The sequence below is a fragment of the Toxotes jaculatrix genome, chromosome 16, assembly GCF_017976425.1.
Source record: "Toxotes jaculatrix isolate fToxJac2 chromosome 16, fToxJac2.pri, whole genome shotgun sequence".
NCBI lineage: Eukaryota > Metazoa > Chordata > Actinopteri > Toxotidae > Toxotes > Toxotes jaculatrix.
The window spans coordinates 18,481,241-18,504,493 of record NC_054409.1 but is presented as its reverse complement, the minus strand read 5'-3'; the positions used below and the strand labels follow the sequence as shown (position 1 = coordinate 18,504,493).

General features: G+C 41.1%; 1 protein-coding gene across 4 annotated transcripts in view; it reads right to left on the bottom strand.

Moving 5' to 3' along the window:
• Positions 1-216: 216 nt before the first annotated feature.
• ctif (CBP80/20-dependent translation initiation factor) overlaps positions 217-23,253 on the bottom strand; it is a 48,472-nt gene continuing 25,435 nt past the window's right edge. Inside the window, exons 8-15 of one of the 4 annotated variants that reach the window (XM_041059373.1) lie at positions 23,149-23,225; positions 17,264-17,344; positions 12,906-13,297; positions 12,715-12,812; positions 11,099-11,398; positions 8,549-8,704; positions 3,689-3,742; positions 217-2,950 (exon numbers count right to left, since the gene is read on the bottom strand). In XM_041059373.1, coding sequence (XP_040915307.1) covers positions 2,729-2,950; positions 3,689-3,742; positions 8,549-8,704; positions 11,099-11,398; positions 12,715-12,812; positions 12,906-13,297; positions 17,264-17,344; positions 23,149-23,225 — 1,380 coding nt within the window. In that variant the 3' untranslated portion in view covers positions 217-2,728. Of the gene's footprint in view, positions 2,951-3,688; positions 3,743-8,548; positions 8,705-11,098; positions 11,399-12,714; positions 13,298-17,263; positions 17,345-23,148; positions 23,226-23,253 lie in introns of all 4 variants that reach the window. The other 3 variants (XM_041059374.1, XM_041059371.1, XM_041059372.1) reach the window with 3 other exon arrangements.

Genomic DNA, 23,253 nt, shown 5'->3' with positions numbered 1-23,253 from the left:
CACTATTGCCAATCTACCATGTCCGTGTGCTGCCCGGAGCCCCGTTTTTTTTTTTCTTTTTTTTTTAAATATTCATTAGAATATGCAAATGAAGGTGCATCTCATTCAATAGTCGGGTAAGTCATGTGACCCGAGCAAAGGGGTCTAAGGGCACGCGGGGTGGGGAGGCTCCAGCGCCACAGACGAAGGGGGTGATCCCCACTTGCACCCATCTGCTGTGAGAGCGAGCCGCTCTTTGCATAATGGAAACTGAACGATGGGTTTTTTTGTTTTTTTTTTCTTTTCACAAACAAAAACACGGTAATACCACACTTACACACTTGCCAGCAAGCTAGGTATCACAACAGTTTCAGATGTCTCGAAAACCCACCAGAAGGGAAAAATTATATATATAAATGAGCTAAATATAATATAAATAGAAACCTAGAAATAAAATAAAATAACAAAAGACAAAAAAAAAAAAAAAAACAACAAAAAAAAAAACCAGTAAAACAAATCACTTTTTAAGCAGACACACACTTACAGATAATTAGGCTGAACCTCCAAAAACATTTGTGAGCTTTAAATCACCCTTCTCATCTAACTAATCTTCTGGAGTGTGTTTCTACCACACAGGATCTTTATTCTTGATGCAAGACAGAGAAAATAATATAAAAACACTTACAACTGCCCACAGAGATTCAATGTGAAACTAAGTTTGTGTATGAATGTGCATATGTGCATGTATGTGTATGTGTGTGTCTACTCCCAAGCAATGAGTTAGTTCCTGATAGAAATGCATGGGAGGGCCAACTCCTAGCCACATAGCCACAGTCTTCCTATGTGTAACATCTCTGTTGCACTATTCCCCTCTAGTTCAATTGTTTTTAAATACTTGTAAATATACTGTATGCAGATTATATATAGAGCCCATTTACAAATGGTACATGATTGGCTTGGTACGTCAATATCATAGTACACACGTTAGCTGGAATAAGGGTCACACATGAGAAGCTAATGAGGTCATACAATAAGATTTTCTGCTTTTCATCATTGTCGTCTTCAAATACACAGGTTAATAGTTGTCAATTTTCTCAAAAACAAAGCAAGATCAAATACAATCGATATTAAACACTTGCAAAATGTCCACTGCAAAGAATGGCTTGAGAAAAATTGAAAGAAGCATTTCACTTCTGTTTCTCTGTATGCCATGCTCTTTTTTTGCCACTTTTTTCCCTCTTCAAATGTGTTGTTTTTTTCTTCTTGAACAGCAAAACAACGTGAATAAGTCCAACTGTTTAGTCCTCAGCATGCTCCCTGCTGCCACAAGCCCTGCAGGCCCCAAAACAAGAGAGCTCCTATAAAAATGGATTAATTGACAAGGCCACTAGTCCATTAAAACGTCCTAAAGTCCCTCACTATGCTCAACCCATTTCTCTCACTACTGAGATTTTTCATATTATAATACCACAAGCACTGATTCAAATTCAAACTTTTGCTTACTTTGAATTTTTTTTTAAAGCAAATTGCCTCAAAACAGTGCAAAACAAATCAAACCTGTGCAATAAGGCCTACCACTATAATATCCCATACGTACATTTTATCATAAAAACAAGACTTTAAAATGAAACAACAATAATAAAAACAATAAATGATTAAAAAAATAATATAATAATAATATCAATGATGTGGTTAACAAAGCATGGACATGCACGGCTTAACAGAGGAGAAGAGACATTCCCCTGTAGGACAAAAACAAAAGAATTATCAGACAGCAGTGTCTGTTTTAATGCTTTTAACACCGGCCCGAGCTCAGGGAGCAGGAGGCCCGGGTGCCAGAGGGGTGTGTTAGAAGTGTGTCGTCTCACAAGGGCTCAAGCCGCCATCTGCCACCCTACTATAGCCAGCCTGATCCTGATCCTCAGCCCAGCCCAGCCCAGCAGGCCCGCTGTCTCATCCCCACAAAAAGGCTTCCTGCTGGGGGAGTAGTGGAGGGGGACTAGGGGAGACAAAGGCGGGGAGGAGCTGTGGGAGCTCCACACCAAGGCCCTTTGACCTGGTCCCCTGGCCCAGCGGGGCAGACGGCCTAGACAGACAGCACCGTGTCTGCTCCCTGTCTCCTCCTCCTCCTCCTCTCTTTTATCAGCCACACAGACCCCAGGGGCTGACGGAGAGACAGAGGTGGGGGAAGGAGAAGCAGACAGAGGGAAGGGGAGGGAGGTGGGGCAAATGAACACAATGAAGAGACTGACACGGACTACCCTGACGACCCCCCTCCCTGCTCCATTCATCTTTGGGTACAGATCTCTCTATTCCCTATGGACAGGCTGCTGTCCTTTCCTCTTCTCCCCTGTGTGACCCCTCTCTTGTCTGTTCCCTCCTTTAACCCTAAGCAGCCACAACCAGGCGAGCTCTCACACTCCCTGTGGCCAAGCACGCCCCTACTGGCCATCTATTCGTAGTGTTTTCTCAAATCTGTGTTCGATAGGCTTGTCATTGTTTGAACGCCACATGTAATGTTGCCTGTTTGGCTGAGGGCTACTTGTCTGGTGGCTGGTGTGCGATTTGTTTGTGGCAGTGGTCATCCTGGGGAAAGTAATGAACAGTTACGTTCAATAACCACATAAAGTATTAACTTATTTCGGCAAAAGAGTGACACTGCTATTAACGTCCTGTCTTGTGGTAAAACTAGAAGAGCAGGTTGTTGCTAACTGGAAAATGTCTCTTCTCCTCCCACGGGAGCTGGCACCTAGGCAGTGGTGGTGAGCTTTTGGATGGTACGGTTATAGTATTGGGTGGTGAGGGCCTCCAGGGGGCTCCAGCGGTGTGCATGCAGCTCGATGACCTCCATGAGGAGCGAGCGGGTCAGCTGAGATTCAGCCGGACAAAGCATCTTGTCCCTGACGGCTGCTAGGAGCTCTGTCATCATCTCGGGGAGCTGCTCTTCCAGGAGACGCCCAGCGCTCTGCAGCTGGTGAAGGAATGAAGGATAGAGGGAGGGGAGGGAGGAAGTAAGGAGGCAGGAGGTCAGAGAAAGTGTGTGGGTCTCTTACTGGGAGCAAGACACAACGTCTGGCACCTTGTTACTGTGGATACAGCCGGACAGCAGAGGTTCACACACCCTCTGGCCGTAGAGCTGTGTGTGTCTGAGTGTGTGGGTGAGGGCATGCTGGTAAATAAATCAAGGCAGCAAAGGTTGTGGTTGTTTGTGAGCATCTGGGAACTGTTTGCTAACCAGAGCACACCTGTCTGTGTGCTGCCTGTTCTTTTACTGAAGCACAGAAAATATGTAACTGTCTAAATACTTATGGTCTGGACTGTATGTGTTTGAGTTGGTTGTAAACACAGTCACTACAGTGCATTATTGTGGGCTTCATGGGTTTCAATAGGTATTTTGTTAGTACATATTTTTTCCGATGTTTTACTGTGTTTAATTTTGTTGCCTGGCTCTTACAAGAATTTCAAATCAGCATCTTGCTTTATTCCAAGACACAAGTATTCTGCATTTGTGTGTCTTGTATTTCTATTTTTGGGAGGACTGATTTGTGTTTTAGATCTTGGGAGTGAGGATACTTCTGCAAAGTGACGGCGTTTTGGTTGGTCCTTATGTAGGAACAGACCTTCAAAGGGCTTTTTGAGGGTTAAGCTTTTTAGTTTTGTTTGCTTGCTTGTGTGTGTGTGTGTGTGTGTGTGTTGGGGGGGTGCATACCTCCATGGAGCAGCAGAGAACTGCGTCTTCCTTAACGTCTGTGGACTCTAACAGCTATAAGGGACAAGAAAACAGACACTATATGAATATACTGCAAAGTAAAGAGATGCACAAAATACAGTAAGAGAGAAATCCAAATGTAGTGACAGCAAGAAGTCCAGCACAGGGAGCATAATCTAACAAGGGAAGCAGATGTATAAATATATGTATATTTGGACATTGGCCACATGGGGGGATTAAGCAAATGCAAGTGTTTGTGTGCGTTAATCAGTTCACAAGAGAAGGAAAAAAAAAGAAAAAGACCTAATCCTGACTGTAAATATTTTCTACATTAACATTTTAAATCTTGGAAGACAACAGACCATGCTTTCATCCTGCCAAGCTAGCTGATCATCACACACCAAGGCCCCCTCCATACACACACACACACACACACACATAAATGCAAGCACATAATGTACACACACAGTTTAGCCAAAAACAAACAGTGGAGCTGGTAAACATGTTAGCCGCCTTTTCCCCCCACGCTGGCCCCATGCACAGATGGGCATGCAACTGCCACTTTCAAACAATGCAGGGAGGGATGGCGACAAAAGGAGGTAGAGCGATAGAGACAGAGCCCGCTATGTTAAACTATGGGCATTTACTGTCAGATTACAGATTAACCACTCCTTTTCCAGCTCTGAGGCCATTTTACTTCTCACAAGTGGGTTTCCAAAGTGGCACTTTGATTAACCTGAAGGAGGGAAGGAAATAACAGGGAGGAAGGGGGAGGTTGTTTTGCTAGGGGAATGTCTAATTAAGGCTTGGAAGAGCAGACCTGCTGCACAATGAGCAAAATAATGTATAAATGCAGGGTAGAGGTTCATAGTTTTGGAAATAGTAAGTGGGATCATGCAGTGATCACACAGAAAACTGTGTGTTCTGGAGCAGGATCTGTGACTGTAATGTGACTTCAATCATCTCTAATTGAAAATTTTATATATTTTTGAAAACAGCAAATCAAATGACAGTAAAGTGAGGACTGTGTGAAAGGGGTCACTCGTAGAGATTGACCTACAGAGGATTATCATCCGAACCTGCAGCCTCTCTCTGCTTTTGTATACAAGTGATATAACCTAACCAAATTCTGTGTTTAATTTTAACATTTGTAGTATAACTCCATAACAGACTAAAGCATGCTTAAAAGCATGCTTTGCGAAAGAGCTCTTAGAAAAACACTGTCATGGAAACGATGTCTGAATCTTAATAAAAGCAGCAGAAATCACCACCATCTGATGCTAGGAGCCTCATTCAATACGAGCTGGCCTCTTATTTCCACAGAGTAAGCTTAATGGTATTCCACCTATCATTCAGGCCCAGCAGTTGCGCAGACGTCAGCTCCTCAGTATGCTTAGACGGGTGTGGTGACAGTGTGGCTGTTTGATGTGGGAACACGAGTCTCGTCGTTCCCAGAGCAGCAGAGAAGTGTGACAAGTGGGATTAGCTCGTAATGAGTTCTCTGGGGAACTGAGGGTGAAATTTTGCTCAATGCGTTTAAAATGGTCTGGTGCATTCAGAGAGTATAAAGACACCTTCACTTTTTTCACATTTTGTTATGTTGCAGCTTTATGCTAAAATCATTTAAATTGATTTATAAATGAACTTGTCATTCTACACTCAACACCCCATAATAACAAAGCGAAAACAATTTTAGAAATACTTGCACATTTATTTAAAAAAAAGGAAATACTGAAATATCACAGTTACATAGTAGTAGTAGTAGTAGTCAGACTTTTTGCTGTGACACTTGAATTTTAGCTCTGGTGCCTCCCATTTCTCTTGATCATCTTTGATACGTTTCTACTCCTTGATTGGACTCTACCTGTGGTAATTTCAATTTTACACACCTGTTTATTTAAAGTCTCAAAGCTGACAATCCACATGAGAGCAAAAACCAGACCTGGATTTGGAGATTTTCTTCCATTCTTTTCTGCAGATCCATTCAAACTCTGTCAGATTAGATGGAGACTGGGAGTGGACAGCCATTTTCAGGTTTCATTATGGGGTATTGAGTGTAAACTGATCAGGGAAAAAAATGAATTACTACTCCATGAGAAGCATCCCACCACCCCATATTATCTTGGTTTTGTAAGTAGAAAAGGATCTTCTGCAGAAAAAAACCTGTTTCTGTGAGACTGCTTAACACACAGTCTCCCTGCTGAAGCTGAAAACAGTCAGCCAGGTCTCTGGTTAGTTATTTCATCAAGAAACAAAACTCGCTGCAGAGGGAAACCTTGAGGTTTTCATTTCCATTTACAGTATTTTCATTCAAAAGACAGTTGATCAGGAGCATAAAAAGCAACAAAAACTAGGACAACTGTGATCCCCTTGTAGCACTGATATGAAGAAATGCACCCAGCATGACAACACCTCAGGGATGTCGACTAGAAAAACATCCTTATTCATTTAAATTTTCTGCTATGGCTTCTTCTGTCTTTCAGTTTAACTTAATTACTCAAACACATCCATGTTTGTGTACGTAGAAACCTGTCATCAGAGTGCTGACTAAAAAATTTTTTTTTAAAAACTGTACAAGCACTGAGTCTGATCAATTTGACTACTTCAGATTTAACTGGGTCTCATCTAGTTGCACAGCAGGTGTAGCGTCAGGACAAGAACTTCCTTTAGTTACATTACATAAGATTACTCTATTTCTGTGGCATTAGTGCTGTACTTTACTGCTACACAAAAAGGCCTATAAACAAAACAAAAAGTAAAAAAAAAGTAAAAAAGAATAAATAAAAACTCTTGAGGCTCAGAATATCTAGGTACAGATTCCTGAAGCAGACATGCTTGTACATAGTCATCGTCTTAATGAACATTCTGAGTTGAGTCTTCAGGGCTGATGCTGTCTTTCAAAGAGGGAAACCAAGGCACACTAAAAATAGCTTCTGATGTCACCACCAAACAGCGCAAGTGCATGCCTTCTGCAGTGTGCAACTGCAACCAATATCCTGATGAAGTCCTTTGTGGGTCACATGCAGGTCATTTGCTTCAGTAAAATATGGTTTTATGTTATAGATGCTTAATAAGTAACCTGCTTCTTGATTTTCCAGGACTATGTGGCTGTGATATGTTAGTTCCTATTTTAATAAGAATACAGTACATTCATTATGTCTGTGCAGCTTAGCACAGGCTATGTTTTACACATTTTTATACCATGGTGTGGCTCAAAATTCACTTCCGCACGTTGGCAGTGTGGACGTATATGTGTGTGAGCCGCAGCAGTTCGGCGAGGTAGCTGTCACTCACAGGTGAGGTAAGCGGTGTGGCCTGGGTGTAAATTTATGCACTCGCCACAAAGTTTTCGAACAACCTATGTAGCCACAGCGACACGCTGAAGCAGGAACTGGTAGAACTAATGATACATCCGTTTAAACCTTGTAAGTAAGTAAGTAAATAAATAAATAAATAGCAAGAATAAAAAAAGAATAATAATAATAATAATAATTTAAGGTGCTCTTCAATGTAGATTTAGTCAAGGACTATCTAATTTATTTCTTTTAAAATAAAAACACTATTGGTTTGTGTGAGACAGACCATATAACCATATAACAGCCTGTCAGTCATGGATGGATGAGACCACCGTTCGTTAACTTACTCTGTCTATACATACAGCTGTCATGTGTGCTCAAACATGCTTTCTAACACACCTCGGTTGTTACCTAATCCTGTTCTGCAGGCTACATCTATGTAAGACAGCCGCTGCAAAATGTACTGCCATGCACACACATGCTTATATGCTTGCAAACAGACACACACACACACGCACACACGCAAGTGAGCACACATTATGGCACATAGCTTGTAGCTGGAGTCTGACAACTACATGTTACAGCAGGATAGTCAAAACAGCAGATGGATAAAAATCAGGAACAATGGCTCTGGGAAATAGAGACTGTCAAACAAACACATGGACCTGCCTGCACACATACACTCACACAAATATATTTTGACAGTATTCATGTGTCCTGACCTCAGACATCATAAAACTGAACATAACACTGCTGATTCTGGACTATGGAGGTGTGTTTGTGTGTATTTCTGTCTGGTTACTCCACACCCTTGGTTATGTTGCTGAGCCTTCTAACAAGCTGAGATAATGCCCTGGGCATAAGCTCAGACAGGGTGTGGATGGCATTAGTTGTATGTGATTGTGTTAGCGAGACACAGGGTGTGTGTTGAGTGCCAGACCGGCAGAGGTGTGGATGTGGGCAGTAAAACTACCTGGCACGTGTCTCAACCCTGCCATTATTTCTTCTCTAACACTCAAACTATGCATTAAAAATAATTTTCACTCCCAGATTATGCCACCTCCCTCTCCCTTTTCTTTTCTCTTCTACCTGTCATGCCATGAGTAAACTTCCTGTATACTAACTGTCAACCTGACCACAGTCTCCTCCACTTCCCCTCACCTCTTCTCCCCGCCCTCCACATAGCCCTATCCCCCACCCCCACCCATCGCTTCCCGTTTCTGTCCTTAACCACTTCTGTATCGTGGTGTGTCTGCTGTGGCTACCCTGTCCATGATGTGTGTAAGAGAGTATGACCAGCTGATGGGAACTGAACCTGGGGTCACGCATTTTCCTGGAACTGATAGTGTCCTGACTGTTTGCACCACTAACCAAACCCCAATGTGGTGTCCTGAGTCTAGACTAGGTCTGGTCAAAAACAGGAAACTCTGTCTTGGTTCATGTATCTGTCTGAACAAACAAGATATACAGACACTTTCCTCTTACCACTGGACTCGTGGGTGGGATTGACTAATTGGTTACTGACATACTTATTGATCAAAAAGGTACAGATTTGGATACAGACCTCTCGTAGGCAGGTGTAGATAGGACACACCAGCACCCTGAATGGTTCTCCGGAGCTGCTCCTCATGGTGCCAAACACCTCACACAAGAAGGTGATGAAACCCAACCACCTCTCCACATCTGACTGCTGGAGCTCCTCACGACGTGAGAAATCCCTCTGTGGCAAGGTGGAGAGAGGAAAAAGATACACAGACAGATGCAGATTTAGTTTAGAAAAGACACTGAAACACTGGCTTTGTAAATGCGTAATAGGAGTTCTAAGTAGGCGGTAGGTAGGTGGATATTTAAGTGTTTCATAAATTTATCAGCAGTGCAGGTAATCACCATTAACATCTTTACTAACTCTCTGACAGGGAGTTTTTGTAGGTGGCACATGTATTAACCCTGTGGCTTAAAGTACTTAAAGCCAAAAAGCAGTTGAAAAACACATTAAACAAATTCATGAATTTCTTTTATCTGCCAAAAGTAGAGGAGAGTATGTTAATTTGGTTTGAAAGTGAAGGGTAGTGAACTGTGTCAGTGCTGTAAAAGAGCTGAGGTTAATATGGGTTAATGCTTAATGCGCACTTGTAAAGATGTTATACAGCAGGTTAAACTGAAACTTTATTAACAGTCAGAGCAACTCACTCTGCTTCGCATATTTTTCTAGTGTGTCCTGCCTATTATGGTGGACTGAAGTGAACTGGAAGCACGAGGAGCTTATATACTCGTACAACTCTGTCGAAGGTTCTGCATGTACATAGACACAAAATATGCAGCCTTGGATGGATCCAACAGAAAATTCACTCACACCGTCAAAAACAAACATACCACACACACTCAAAAACAACCACACACATCTCTCATACACCTCCAAGGACATCGCCATGGTATTTGACACTTAAACAACAAGCCAGCAAAATGGTTGGACACACAAAGAAACCAAAAAAAGTGACTGAAGCGTTAGCAACAGCACAAGACAAGTTTAGGTAAGAAAAGAAGATGAAGGAGCCAACGGGATTAGTTAAAAAAGAAAAAAAAGAAAAGAAAGGCCACTGTTTTCAGCCATGCTCAGTGAAGAGCATCTTCCAGAGGAAACAGTCTGGCCATGTTAAAGCAACAACAAACCCTGATGCCTGTATTTTAATAAGCAGAGCAGTGGCACACTAATTACCCCCATATTGAGATCCAGGGGTCTGGAAGCAACATCATTAATGACAGCCTTCATGAGCCCACTTATGACATTTAAAATGTTTTAAAAGCATAAAAGCCAAAATGTCAAAGACAAGGAGGGGGTCCATGCTGGCTGGGAAGTGGGAATTAAAGTGAGAAATAAAAGGGGGGGGGACTACACAGCTGTGATAAAGGGGGAATAAATAAAAGTGGGGGTAAGAGGATTAAGGCAGGATTCACTACTGCTGAGACTGGGATACACATCTCAACATCTAAAGAAAGGTGTTTAAATAGAAAAAGACTAAAAAAAAAGACAAAAAAAGAAAATAGCTAAAAACAGCATCTGCAGAGAAAGAAGAGGAGTAGGAGTGAAGGGGGAGAAAAGCAGGAGACATGACAAGGCAGCAGGTGGGCTAACATTTAGACCTTGAATGTTATCTGAAGACAGCATATATGTCTTGTTTGCCTACTTCTAGACAGTCTGCCACTCTGGCGAGGTTGTTTGGCTCTCAGGTTGGAGCAAGGGGTGAAAGGGAGGAGCTTGGTTAGAGGGGAAGAGGGAGGGAGGGAAAAAGAGAGCTGGGCAGTGTGCAAGGAGAAGTAGCAAGGCACTGGCCCGTGTCGTTCTGGGGGAGTACGGGAATAGAGAGCTCATGAGGGAGGGGGTGAGGGACGGGGAGAGCAGCAGTAAGATATATATAACGGCTGAGAGGATGTTTTCATCATGGGTGCATGAATGGGTGGGAGAGTGGGGGGGGGGTTGGGGGCTGTAGCTGTTTAGATCAGCTGCTTTGCCCACTGACATTTACAGCATCACTAACAGTTGGCTTCTGCCTGAGAGTGCTTCTAAGGTGGAATGAAACTACTAAATTACAGAGAGGATTTTGTTAAAACATGAATTATAAACAGCTGATGATTTGCCAAAAACATCTACTGTGTTATCAAGTGCCGCTATCGTAAAATGAACTTTAAAAGGGCATTTTGAGAGCACCTTGTTTTAAATGTGTCTGCTGGTCTTAAAAAGTCTTAGGTTATAAGTTATAGTTTTAAATGTTTGCACACCTGTAAAATACTGAGATTGTTATGACTGTTATGATTGTTATGGATTGTGGTGTTGGAGTCCGACATATATCTGATATTGACCGACGTATCAAGGTTAGGCTCTAATATTTATTGTACTGCTTCTAGTTAGAAGAGCTTGGTACCTACATTATCCATTCATCAAATCTAGTTAATAAATAACTTAGTGTTGATTTTCAAAATCTGTCAAGCAGGTACATGAAATTTGTGGGACTGTTAAACTGAAATCTCAGTTACTGAAAAAGAGATGATTAAAGCTTGAAGCAGATCTCCCCACTGCTGTACCTACAACTTACCGATACTCTCTCTGCACTCTCACCTGCAGCATGTTGAGGAGCAGCGATCTGAACTTGGTCCCCTCCACCATGAACATCGCCATCTTGTCACAGAGCTTGGCAGCTGTGGCAGCGAAGCTCCTGTCTGACACGGCTTTGGAGTAGATTGTGCTGACGACCTGAGCCAGGGTTTCCTCGGACCTTGCTGAGCATTGTGCCTCCTCCATGAAAGACGCCAGCTGCTGCTCCACCCCGCTGCTGTTGCTCCTCATGCTGTTGAGAAGGTCCACCAGCCGGTCCATGTTCTGTGACCCGGAGCCTGACGCCTCCACACGTGCCTCTTCCTGGGATGGGAGATGAGATAGGACATTAGTGATAGATGAAAGACGATATTCAGTTTCAGTATAGGTTTGACCACAACCTAGAAATTTCTAAGGACAAATTGAATGTCAAAAGCCAATTCATGGTGTTCAAGTGTTACAGCTGGTTCTGTATGTATATGTGTGTGTGTATATATATATATATATTTTTGCTTTTTAAATAAATTTGTTTGTAAATTATTATCCATTTTTCAATTAAATGAGCTGCTCTACAATCTAGTAGTGCTCCTGGTTGGGTATCACTGTACTAATGTAAACACTGGCATGACAAATAACACTCACTTTGCTTTCACATCAGTAGCAAATGGCGTAAGCATCCCAATCAGTGGTTTGTGGCATGTAACCAATACACCAGATCTTATATTGGTTTAGTCCGTTGTCTATGAATTTTACCACATTATAAAGACAAAATAATGATGGTTAAAATAAAACACATTACGCAACATACTGACCAAATTAACTAGAATTCAGTTGGGGTCAAAGGCCTATGCCAACCTTAAACTAGTTAAACAGAACAAATAACGTAAATACTACGAATTCCGAACACCCCAGTCAAGCATAACGTGGCTCATAGACCGGATGCATTTATTCACTGGCATCACGCATATGTTTATTAATTCCCGCCTTGCTGCCAGCTAAGGGGTCCCATGCTGTCAAATCAAACCACTCCTGGTGTTAATGAGTTAGCTGTAGAGAGAGGAAGCCAAAAGCAGCAACACCGTAGGCTGATTTGCCAGTTTATTGCCCACAGTGGAAAACACAAAAAAAACTGTTAAACTGCTAATATTGCTTTAGTTTCTTTACCTCCTTAGTGATAACATGTACTCCCTTCCTTGCCAGTCTGATGGCCCTTTCAGACACAACACGACACTTCGCTCGCCACTAGTTTCAGTGCACTGTTTGCAGCGCAGAGCAGTCAACAAGAAAGAATGCCGAGTGGTGCACTGCATGTGCGATCTGCTCAACGCAGCGAACAAACTGTCACAGTGCGGCACAACCCATTGGAAATAACGGGCTTTGGAGCATTGTGGTGCTGTTGTTGCGTTGTGTCTGAAGGCCCCATGAGTGTGAGTCAATCTGAATGCTAAATAGATAAATGACTCAAGCAAAGAAGTGAGAAAAGTGTGTGTCTACACGTTCATATATTAATGACAGTATATGTGTGTGCATGAACATAATGAAAGTAATTATAATACCAAATGGTAGCACGTGTGTACACATACACATTAGTCCTGATTGCCTTAATACTGACTGACAGGCACTAAGCTGCTTTTCAGTACCTTGTCCTTTAGTCTCCTCCTCAGCCTCTCCTTTGACGACTGCAGCAAGCTGATTTTGGGCTGCTCGGACTGGCCCTCGCTTGCTGTTCCACTTCCTGCTGGGTTGGGAGATTCCTTATTAACTGTCAGATCTGGGAAAGCATTTGTAATGGGTGTTGACTCAGATTTGGGTGATTCATTGGGACTCTTACTGCTGCAGTCTTGAGGCGGTCTGATCTGCTCGTCACCTGCTTTTACATTCTCAGTCTCTTTGGTTGTTCTTGTGGGCACTCCTTTATCACCTGTAGCGTTTGTCTGTCCGTGCCCTTGACCTTTCTGATTGTGGTGCCAGCGCCGGTTCTGGCTGTAACCGTGGTGTGGGGGTCCTCCTTGGCGCTGCCCATGTCCTCCTTGGTACTGGCGAGGCGGCCGGTCAGCACTATTGTTTCTGTTATCTCCCAGTTCTGTTAAATTCTGCTGCTGTTGGTTTGGAGCCTGCTGTTGGGTTTGATCCCTCTGGTGCTGCGGTGACTGTTGTATGTGCTGAGGCTGATTCTTCCCTCCTCCGCCACCGCCTCCTCCTCCCTGAGGCCGCTGCTGTCTCCTGGAATGAGAGCAGGTTTCAGTTAGCTTCATTGTGATGTAGCAGCAGCTGGCCTCAAACCTACACTGCTCTACTTCACTCTGACCACCACTCTGTGTCATACTGGCACCATTATGGCCTAAAACTTCTTCCTAACCCCTCTACCCGCCTAAAACACACTATTACTTGCAGTGCTTGTGTAAAAAAAAAGGCAAGTTTTCTGTCAATTATTAACTAATGCCCCTCTGTAAATATTACTATCATAATTCACAATCAGACACAAACAGTAACCTATCATCTACTGATACAATATTTAAGCAACTAAAAATTCAAAAGCCCATTGCCTGCTTACATGTGGATGCACAGTGTGTCTGTGTTTTCCTGTCCTGCATAGCTCTGTCCTTTTGCTGCACTGGCTCTGGGCTTGACAAGCCGCTGACATATGGTCCAGGGGATTAGTCACCCTGGCACCCAGGAGGCAACCTATTATCTGCCGCAGCCTGTGAACTAGCACAAACTCAACTAGCAGCAGCCAGCACACCTTTGTTCAGACACAACTGACTCCATAACTACTTTTTGCAGGTTGTGTGTAAAAGATATTATCTGAACATTGAGGAAATCTTTGCCTGTTTAAATACATAGGTGTTTCAGTAAATGAAGGGGATTTGCATCTTTTGAGCACAGGGATGTATACAATGATGAGCCATTATATTAGGACCAGCATGGGCACTCTGAATGGTCTGCAGCTACACAGCCTCATGCACAGCAGGGAGTGATGCACTGTGTGATGTGACACATTCCTCCCATTACCACCATTAATATTTTGTGCAAACTGTGCTGCAGTAACCCTTCTGTGAGTTCAGACAAGGCGGGATAGATTGTGTTGCTCTCGCACATCAGTGATTCGTCTGTACATGGTTCTCACTTACTGCTGATCAGGAACACCCCATAATCCCTGGAATTTCTAAGATGCCCCAACCGAGTCGTTTGGCAATAACAATTTAGCCCTTGTCAAAGTCATTCAAGTCTTTACACCTGCCCCTTTAACCTGCACCGAACACACTGACCATGAGAACAGACTGTTCACCTTCTAATATATTCCAGACCTTGAAATGTGCCGTTGTTAATAACAAATATTTGAGTGGTCATAATATTTTCCCTCATTGGTGACAGATTATTTGTCAATCAAGGCTAGTGAAATCATCAAAATGCTCAATTTCATTTTGGTTTGCTTGAAGTTGACAGAGGGATAAGTGGTTAAGCCACTAAACAAACCACAACAATTTCAAACCGTCCAGATTTTGAAACTTCATTATCTGGACAAAATGTCCAGCCCTTATATTTGACACTGATAGAAAACTACAGTACCTGAGCCTGAATCTAAGTAATTATAGTAGATCTTTATGTCTAATTCTAACTTTATGAAGTGAAGAGGTGAGATTTCAACAATCAGGCAATACTCAGTACTTCAGGACATATGACATTTAGACATATACACTATGTCTAAGTACAAAGCCACAGTTTCTAGCTACATGTGCTGTACTAATGGTCCACAGAGAAGGATAATAAACAAAACCGTTCAAACTTTGACAATTTGCTAAAACATCTAGAAGCACATTACTACACATTATTATGCTTGTCTTCAAATGGACAGTTTGGGGCAGGGACAGAAAGAAACACAATGCTTTTGAGTCTTGAAAAATAATAAAAGTTTGTTCCATTTGCATTTGTATTTTAGTCAGTGACATTTCATTTGGTGTCTTTGTAAGAAACGCACAAAACGCACGAGAGCTCCATGGATCTGAACTCAAACTCTTCAGATACTAGGGACAAGAGTTTTTTGGCAAAGACATACTATGAAAAAAATAAATTAATTAAAATAATATTAACCAAAAAAACCAAAAGCAAAATCTGTGACATCCATTATACTGCATAAGCCTGTGGGAGGCTGGACTGACAAGCTAAGAAAGGCAAGTTGCAGGAGTTCTTCGATGCCAAGACTGCAATGTGGGTTACATAATTCCTCACAAAAGCTTTTCCTTGCACTTTTTAATTTAACAAACCTTCAATTGATTTTTAGACCAAAATCTGAAAAAATAATAAATCAGAAATTTTTGAGGCTACAGAACAAAAACACATAAAATATTCCACCTTGTGAGAGAGATCTTTCACCTTGTCAAAGTTCTGTTTCACCTTGTGAAAGTTCTTTTTCACACAGTGGAACAAAAACTTCCACCTAAAAAGTTAAGTTTGCAAACTGATTAATTTTTCCCCAAATTTTTTAATATAAGAAAAACCTTGGACATTTTCTTAGAGCTTAAAAGAAATCTAATATATTCATATGCACGGGTCAAACAAATTAACCAATTCAACAGAAAGTTAGAGAGACCACAACTCTAACAGAGAAAACAGATTTTAATGCACCTGCAAAATTGACCTTTGCAGGAATTAAAAAGAATATTTTTTTAAAAAAGAGGTTGAAAATGAACAAGGACTCTGTGACTGTGAGGTCTGGTGAAAATAACTAAGATATAGATTTTGAATCACTGCACCATTTAATTGGAATCATCAATGAAATAATATCATAATTTAACCTCTGTAAAGCCTTAGTGGTTGTCATCCATCTGTGTATCACCCCTGTCTATGTGTGTGTGTGTGTGTGTGTGTGTTGGCAGAAATTGAGTCTATTTATAGTCTTTTTTGGTTTATGTCTTGCCTGGCCTCTTCGCTCCACTCTCTTGGGGAGGTTGGTAGACAGTTCATCTTCTGACTCTCTTCTGTACCCAGCAGCCTCCAACACTTTGCAAATGTTCTTAGCATCTTTCTAAGTGAGATCTGTATCAGCTCAACACAGCTTTTTAATCACATGGTGAAACTAAGATCTTCTATAGTACACAAGTGGCTCAACATCCTCATAGCTCCACACAGATCTGTTTTTGTCTGCTACCATTTTTCAACTCCTTTTTTTTCCCAACACTTAAGTCACGACTCGTGCATGTCATGATCATTTAGCTGAATCTGTTTCCATTGCACTTTCATTATTCTCTTATCAATGCAACAATTTTTCCACTTCAGCAAAGCCTAAAAACTATTTTGCGATATTTTAAGATTTACTTTCTGATATTTGAGATTTCTGGTGTTTCCACTTTTATGCAAGAGTGAATAGGTGGATAGAAACACACCTCATGGTTAAAGTACACTGCCTTTTCAGACACTCCAATCAACAACCTCCAACATCTCATTTTTCCTTTCTACAGCAAACTTTTAACTATAACATAATTATCAAATTCGGTGTAATAGCTTAACACTGACTGACAGAAATTGTTTGAGATTTCATTTAATATGACTGCAGAGAGTGAGATTTCATAATCTTTTGCAAAGCCGCATACAACTCAGTGACACTCTTAAGAGTTGAGGAACATATCATCTCCCTCTCTGAAACACACACATTTGCTCATCTGATGATTAATTTGATCTCCACAGTAGCTGTTAGTTTATGCTCATCTCTAATAAGCCCTTCTCCTGATCTGCTGGTGATGCAGAGAGGTGAAAGTGAGACACTAATAAAATGTTAATCACGTTTAATGACTTTGAGCTCTGCAGTAGCTTGAGTGTTGCTTAGATTGACCATTTATCAGTCACATTAGTGCCAGAGAGATGTTTGCATTAAGGATAAATGACGGGGCCACTGATGAAATTTCATCTCACAATATCTTGTTACTTAAACAGATCAGCTCTGGCACGATCAACTGTCTAATCAAATGAGAAAATAATTTTTTATTTGGTTCAGATGATGTGTCTGGCAACATAAAGTTATCAGTCAGACTTAAATTAGTGTTTGATGCTGCCTTGTTGAATCTATCTTTAATTTTCAACCCACCTGCTTCTCAGGCAAATAAATAAAATGCAATTTACAGTGTGTAAAAACTTGAAAATGTATTCAGGTCCCATTTTGTGCTCTGGGTCTGGGCTTATGTTGTCACTAACCTGGCTGAGACTTGCCGCTTTCCCCCAGGGCCAGTAGGCAGAAGTATGGTTAACTGGTCTCGGGTGAACTGATCAACCACTCTACAAGCAGGAGAAGAGGGTATGCCACAATGCAGGAGATTGGAAGGATGGAGGAGGACGAGGGATGGATGAAAAGTGTGAAGTTAAGCGAACAATTTGTAGGAAACGGCGGAGAATTTTTTGTAGATTGCAGGAGAGACATGAGAAAATAAAAGAAATGGAGGCAGGGAGGCGGGAGGCAGGGAGGCGGGAGGCAGGGGGGCGGGGGGGAAGCAGGGAAACGAAGAGGGAAACAAACAAAAAAAACCTACAGATTCATAACTATGTCATTCAAACAACATGCATAGAAATACAGGAAGTGAAGAATGCTATGGGAACTAAAAAAACTAAAAAGGTGAAATGAATTGGCAGATGATGATCATGGGAGGAGGTAGGATACTGATCGTCAAGCATGGATTGGATGCTGTGGGTTTACATGTATGTGGATGGAGAATTCATGGACCCATTGGACCACTGGTTGGCCCAGACTAAAGAATCGATTGGCCCAGGGGGAAGAGAAGCCTGCAGCCCACACAGTCAATAACACAGCCAAAGCTTTATACAGTCCACAACACACTGGTTTAATGGACTGTGGGGAGACAGGTTGTGACTGCCTGACTGAACATTTGCATCACTCTTTACACAATTTTCTACAAGAATGAAGATTCAAAATCAAAACTAGAGGTGGGCGATATGTCGAATATAATCGATGTATTGCAGCTTGTTCTATGTGGGATGTAGTATGTATAATGACTATATTTCAAACATAGAGCACAAACTGACATAATTTTAAGCTGTCGGTTTGGGTATCGCAGTGGTTTGAGTATCGCAATAACGATGCTGCAACATGTGCAGCAAAACCATTGCCACAAGCAGTACCACAAATTTGTTTCACCATTTCAAACGCCACCCACTACAAAACGAAGAATGCCTGAAACACTGTGTCTCCACATCTCGACCCACACCAAATAAAACGCCAAAAGAAACCAGCCCAGAAGCAAATCACTCTGGCTTCTTCATTGTCCAAATCAATCACTTTTTTGTTGCTTCGAGCTCAACAGAACTAGGCCACAGTATGTACGCCTGCATCATGCCATTATTTATTTTCATTTGCAGGGTCTACTAGAATCATTTTACTGGTGTGATTTAAAGCATCAAAGGGTTAAATTGAGGATTTATGAAGTGCTTTAGAGGAGATTTTAAAATTTTGAGACATATATTGTGTATCATGATATAGCCTAAAAATACTGCAATATTATTCATAGGCTATATTGCCCAGCACTATTCAAAACTCACTAAACCATACTGAATGTGTGCACATACATGCATGAATAAATAAATTAATTAAGAGATTATACTCAATAACTCTGAGTCATCGACCCCATGAGATACAAGCAGAAAAGCCAACCTTTCATAGGAGGTGCAGAAAAACAAGCAGACCTGGGGCCATATGTTTTTATGCGCATACATAAAAACCATGCACACACCATTTCTCACGTACGAACTGGTATTTTTTTTTTTTTTTTTAATGTGAGAATGCATGTGCCTCACAGATACTTCAACTCAGGTGTTCACCGTTTCTAGAACCAGCTGTGGGTGACGAGGGAAAGATTAAATATAAGGTGAGAGATGTATTCTGAAAGCAAAACACTGTTTAGATTGTTTGCTTTTTTCACTCACTGTGTTACTGTTTATACAGTAATGCATTTCAATCAAAAGATTCATTTATGAAATTAATATTAAATAAATATTCATGAGTAGCGATGTAATGGACAAGTTTGAGACAACCAAAAGACAGCATGCAAACAGCAACACTGAGCTCGTCGATGAAAGAAGGATCACCTCACAATATTCAATGGTACTGGCACTGACAAAATTACTCATGTTGTGACATCCCATTTAATGAATGATGAATTTTATCCTTCTTTTTAATCCATACTTGAGCCATCATTTCCTCGTGTTAATTATCTTTTCATCGTACCCTCGACTGTGAAGCATCTCTCAAGTCTTTTTCAGTATGAGTGCTAAAAATTCATCATTGATCATCTTTCTGACATTTTCTAACAGTGACTGAGTTCTAACCTTTAATGATGATTTACAGGTGCATGCGATAATATATCTTGAAAATGTGATGTGTTAATGATACAAGCATAACAGTCAGAACAGCTGTCCTTGTACTATTGCAGAGCCTCGCTGATGTGACACAGTTGGTGTAACTGCACTTCTTCTTTGCTGTTCTTGTCATTCATGGGTCTAATGAATAGTGGAAAGGCAGAGGTTTTCATATGCAAACGGATGATTAGGTGCGTTTTTACATCAATTTCCAGCTATGTGTGGGAGTGGAAATAAGGCTTGTGCATGTGTGCACAGTTCCACAGTGATTGAGATTTATAAAACAGAGCCATGCATACTCACAGCTTTATAAATGTGACTGAAACATGTGCATACATATTTCTGTCTTTGTGTGTACACACAGTTTTATGCATCTGGCCCCTGCAGTTTATTTTTACTGAAGTGCATGAATGCATGCAGGCACACACAGCAGACATCATCTTGCTCAAAGATAGGGAGATAGGGTGCTCGGTGTGGTGACACATTTCAGCACACATCAGTTTAAATCGTACTTGTTTGTTCAGGATATCACTTTATAACAACAATGTGTGGAAACTGGATGCTGAGTCAGGCAGACTGAGGTTAGTCTTTGGTATTAAAATCATCTTTCTTTAATTCCAAGAACAATGAAAATGGTGCTGTGTAAGAAGAGCAAGTCATATAAAACAGACAAAATAAAGATGTGTAAAAGCTCCTCAACAATTAACAGATTTTTTTAGAAAGAGATAAAAGGGAGGAATAAAGAGCATATTAGCTCCTTCTTTGCCCCGTTTCTGTTATGGAGCAGAAAGCAGTAAGCAGCACATTCCAGTAAATCACAACTAATTTCAGCCCTGCTTGACGTGCCTACTAAAGTAGAAACACATGCACTACCTCCCCTTTCTTTTCCTTCCTGCCACAGCCAGCCTACACTTTTCCTTTACTCAATCTCACGGCCTCACTTTGTTTCTCTTTCTTGTGCTTTATTCAATACAGCCCTTAACCCTCGTGCTCCGCACATATAGTCGAAGGATCAATATTTATCGCCATATTTCATCATCTGCTTCCAACAAGATTACTTTTAACCTTTTCTTCACCGATAGAAAATACAACACAACAGGAAATAAACACAAATCTAACATCATCTATGAGGTTTTACGTTGGAATGAATATTTATTGCCTCAGGCTTCTGATTCTGTCAGGGAGCCTGCATGCAGGAAAACATCGACATATGAGGATTACCATGTTTGATAGACAAACATATGCAGTTAATGTGTTTGATGAGCAAACAAGCTAAGCTTCATAAAGGACAATATGGAGTAATGATAGCCGTGGAGGCTGTTTTCTGCGTTAGTTCTCTAATGCAATAATCAGTTTCAACACTTCCATACAAAATCTTTGATCTGGGGCAGGGTCACTTGGCCAAGTTGGATAGTCCTGTTGTTCCATTCACAATGGATTTATAGTTTTCTTGGGTCCTTGCTACTGTGTATAAAAGCCTTTCTAAGTATTACCTATGGTGACATTCTCCCTTCCTTTACAAACCTTTCCACAAAAGAATGCTATGGTTACAAAGAACATACGAAGAAATAATATATCCTACAGGCAACTGGCAACTCAACTCAACTTCCTAAAGGTGTTTTTCTTAAATTGTCTATTTTATTACCATTACAAGTACAATAAAAGTATTATTATCTTATTTACCAAATGTTTATTTTATTACTTGGAGTATTCATACGTCACTGTTGTTTTCATGTTCTGAGAGCAAAGGGAGGACCTACCCAGAGTTAGTATGGTGTTCTGCATAAACTGCTTGGTGAGTGTATGTTGTAATGATCGGCCAGACGGACCAAAAGGCAATTTTTCCACTTTTGTGAAAAATAAAGTTTCATTCCGTTTTTCCATTTTACTCTCCTCACTTCTGTCCTCCCCCATCTCTTTTTGTAACAGTTTCATACGGTAAAAAAAAAAAAGAAATCCAAGATTCATGCAGAGATCCCTTGAAGCAGAGACCTCTCTGATGAATGATTTGGTCGGCTGTTAACATGTGCTTTTGTAGTCTGCTTAAACAGTTGTACTGATCCCCTTTTCATGTCTGTCCAGTCCTCTTATGTTCTGCCTCGTCCGTCCTTAGATATTTTTCATCCTAAGCGTCTTCCTGCTTTCTCCATTGCTGCAGTGCAAATATATTTGGCCAGCCTCTGCAATGCCTATCTTCAGTGTAAGGAGACTGGAGGTTGCATGCAACCCCATAACACTACCAGATAAGGAATGAATGTTAATACAAAACTAATGTTGGGTGGACATTATAGCCTGGTGCGACATCCCTATCAAAACCTTTCACAGCAGGTACTCACCACTGAAGCAAGTTTAAGGTGTGAAAATCACAAGCAGAGACGTTGTCAGCCCAAGTGTTCACATTTCAGAATGTCTGAGTTCATGACTAAAAAGTAATTGAGCAGAAACTAACATGTTTTTAGTCTAATTATATTGAATTTCTCATTCTCTGTGGTTGAAAGCTTTAGATTAAGTACATAATGTTTCAATGTTTCAAGGTATAAGAATAAACCCTCAAACTTAACAATTCTTGTACTGACTATATCTTAACTACACAACTACACAACTTTTGGGGCCCCACTCTACACGTTCAACTTCTGGGTAGTAACTAAGTTTTATGATATTTCTACACATACACATGGGCAAACACCACAACATACAACTGCATATAATTACTGATATACTCATTAATACGTATGCAAAACTGGACATTTAGTTAGCCCTTAAATACAAGCTGTAAAGTACTGACAAAATGTGCTTGGAAGCAGAGTGCACACGAAAACAGGATTGTCTCTTGTTAATATTTCCAGTTCGAAAAAACAAATGGACTGAAACCTAAGCAAACTGCTGTTGGTCAAAGTTTATATTTTTGTTCTTTTCTTTTTGCCAGGCCTGCACTGCACCCATCACACATACACACAATAGCTCTGGACAGAACCAATTATTCTCTGTACTTAAAAACAAGGATGAAAGTGCTTTTGTCCATTTGGTATAGCTAAAATGTCCTCTTTTTAACCACAAATACAACCCAAATATTTTCTCTTTGCCTGTCTCTTAGCAACTGAAGAACAGTTTTCCAGTGACATCAGGGTAGGGAGTGAGAGAACGAGAGAGAAAGAGATTTTTTTTTTTCTCTTAAGGACCTGGTTTCAATGAAGTCAGACTTGGGTGGAATTAGATTTCAGAGTGTATACAATTAGAGCAGATGTACCTCTTCAAAATTTTGTGCCAGAGTGGCAGAGTTTGAATTTTTGGGGCAGGATAACAGGTTAAATTTTGCAAAGCAAACAAGTAAATACATACTCAGAAAAGGAGAGAACGCTTGAGTATTGAAGGCAAAACGGGTGACTGAATAACTGGCTTAATTTTTGTGTGAGTGACCTATTAAATGTTACAAAAAAAAAAAAAAAAAAAAAAAACCTTGAACGTCTCCTCAAAGTTTTTTTTTTCTTTTTCCTGTCTGCAGTGAAGTGTGGAGCCTGCATTCCTGTCTTGACATTGCTTTGGCCGGGGAGAGATGTTAAGGCTATGGGACTGGCTGTGCACTGACATCTGACATCAACGCAGAAAAAACATTCCCTCTCACTGAGGTAGGTGTGTGTGCGCGTGTGTGTGTTTGTGTCGTGTGTATATGTGTGCATGTGTGTGTGAGCGTGCAGGCTCTCATGCGTCATTACCGTCGGTCATTCCTTCTGCGTCGGAAGAGCTTTTTGGTGTGTGCGATCTCAGCCTCGTTAGGAAGGGGTGGGAAGACCTGTTAGAAACAAATCATAGAGAGAGAC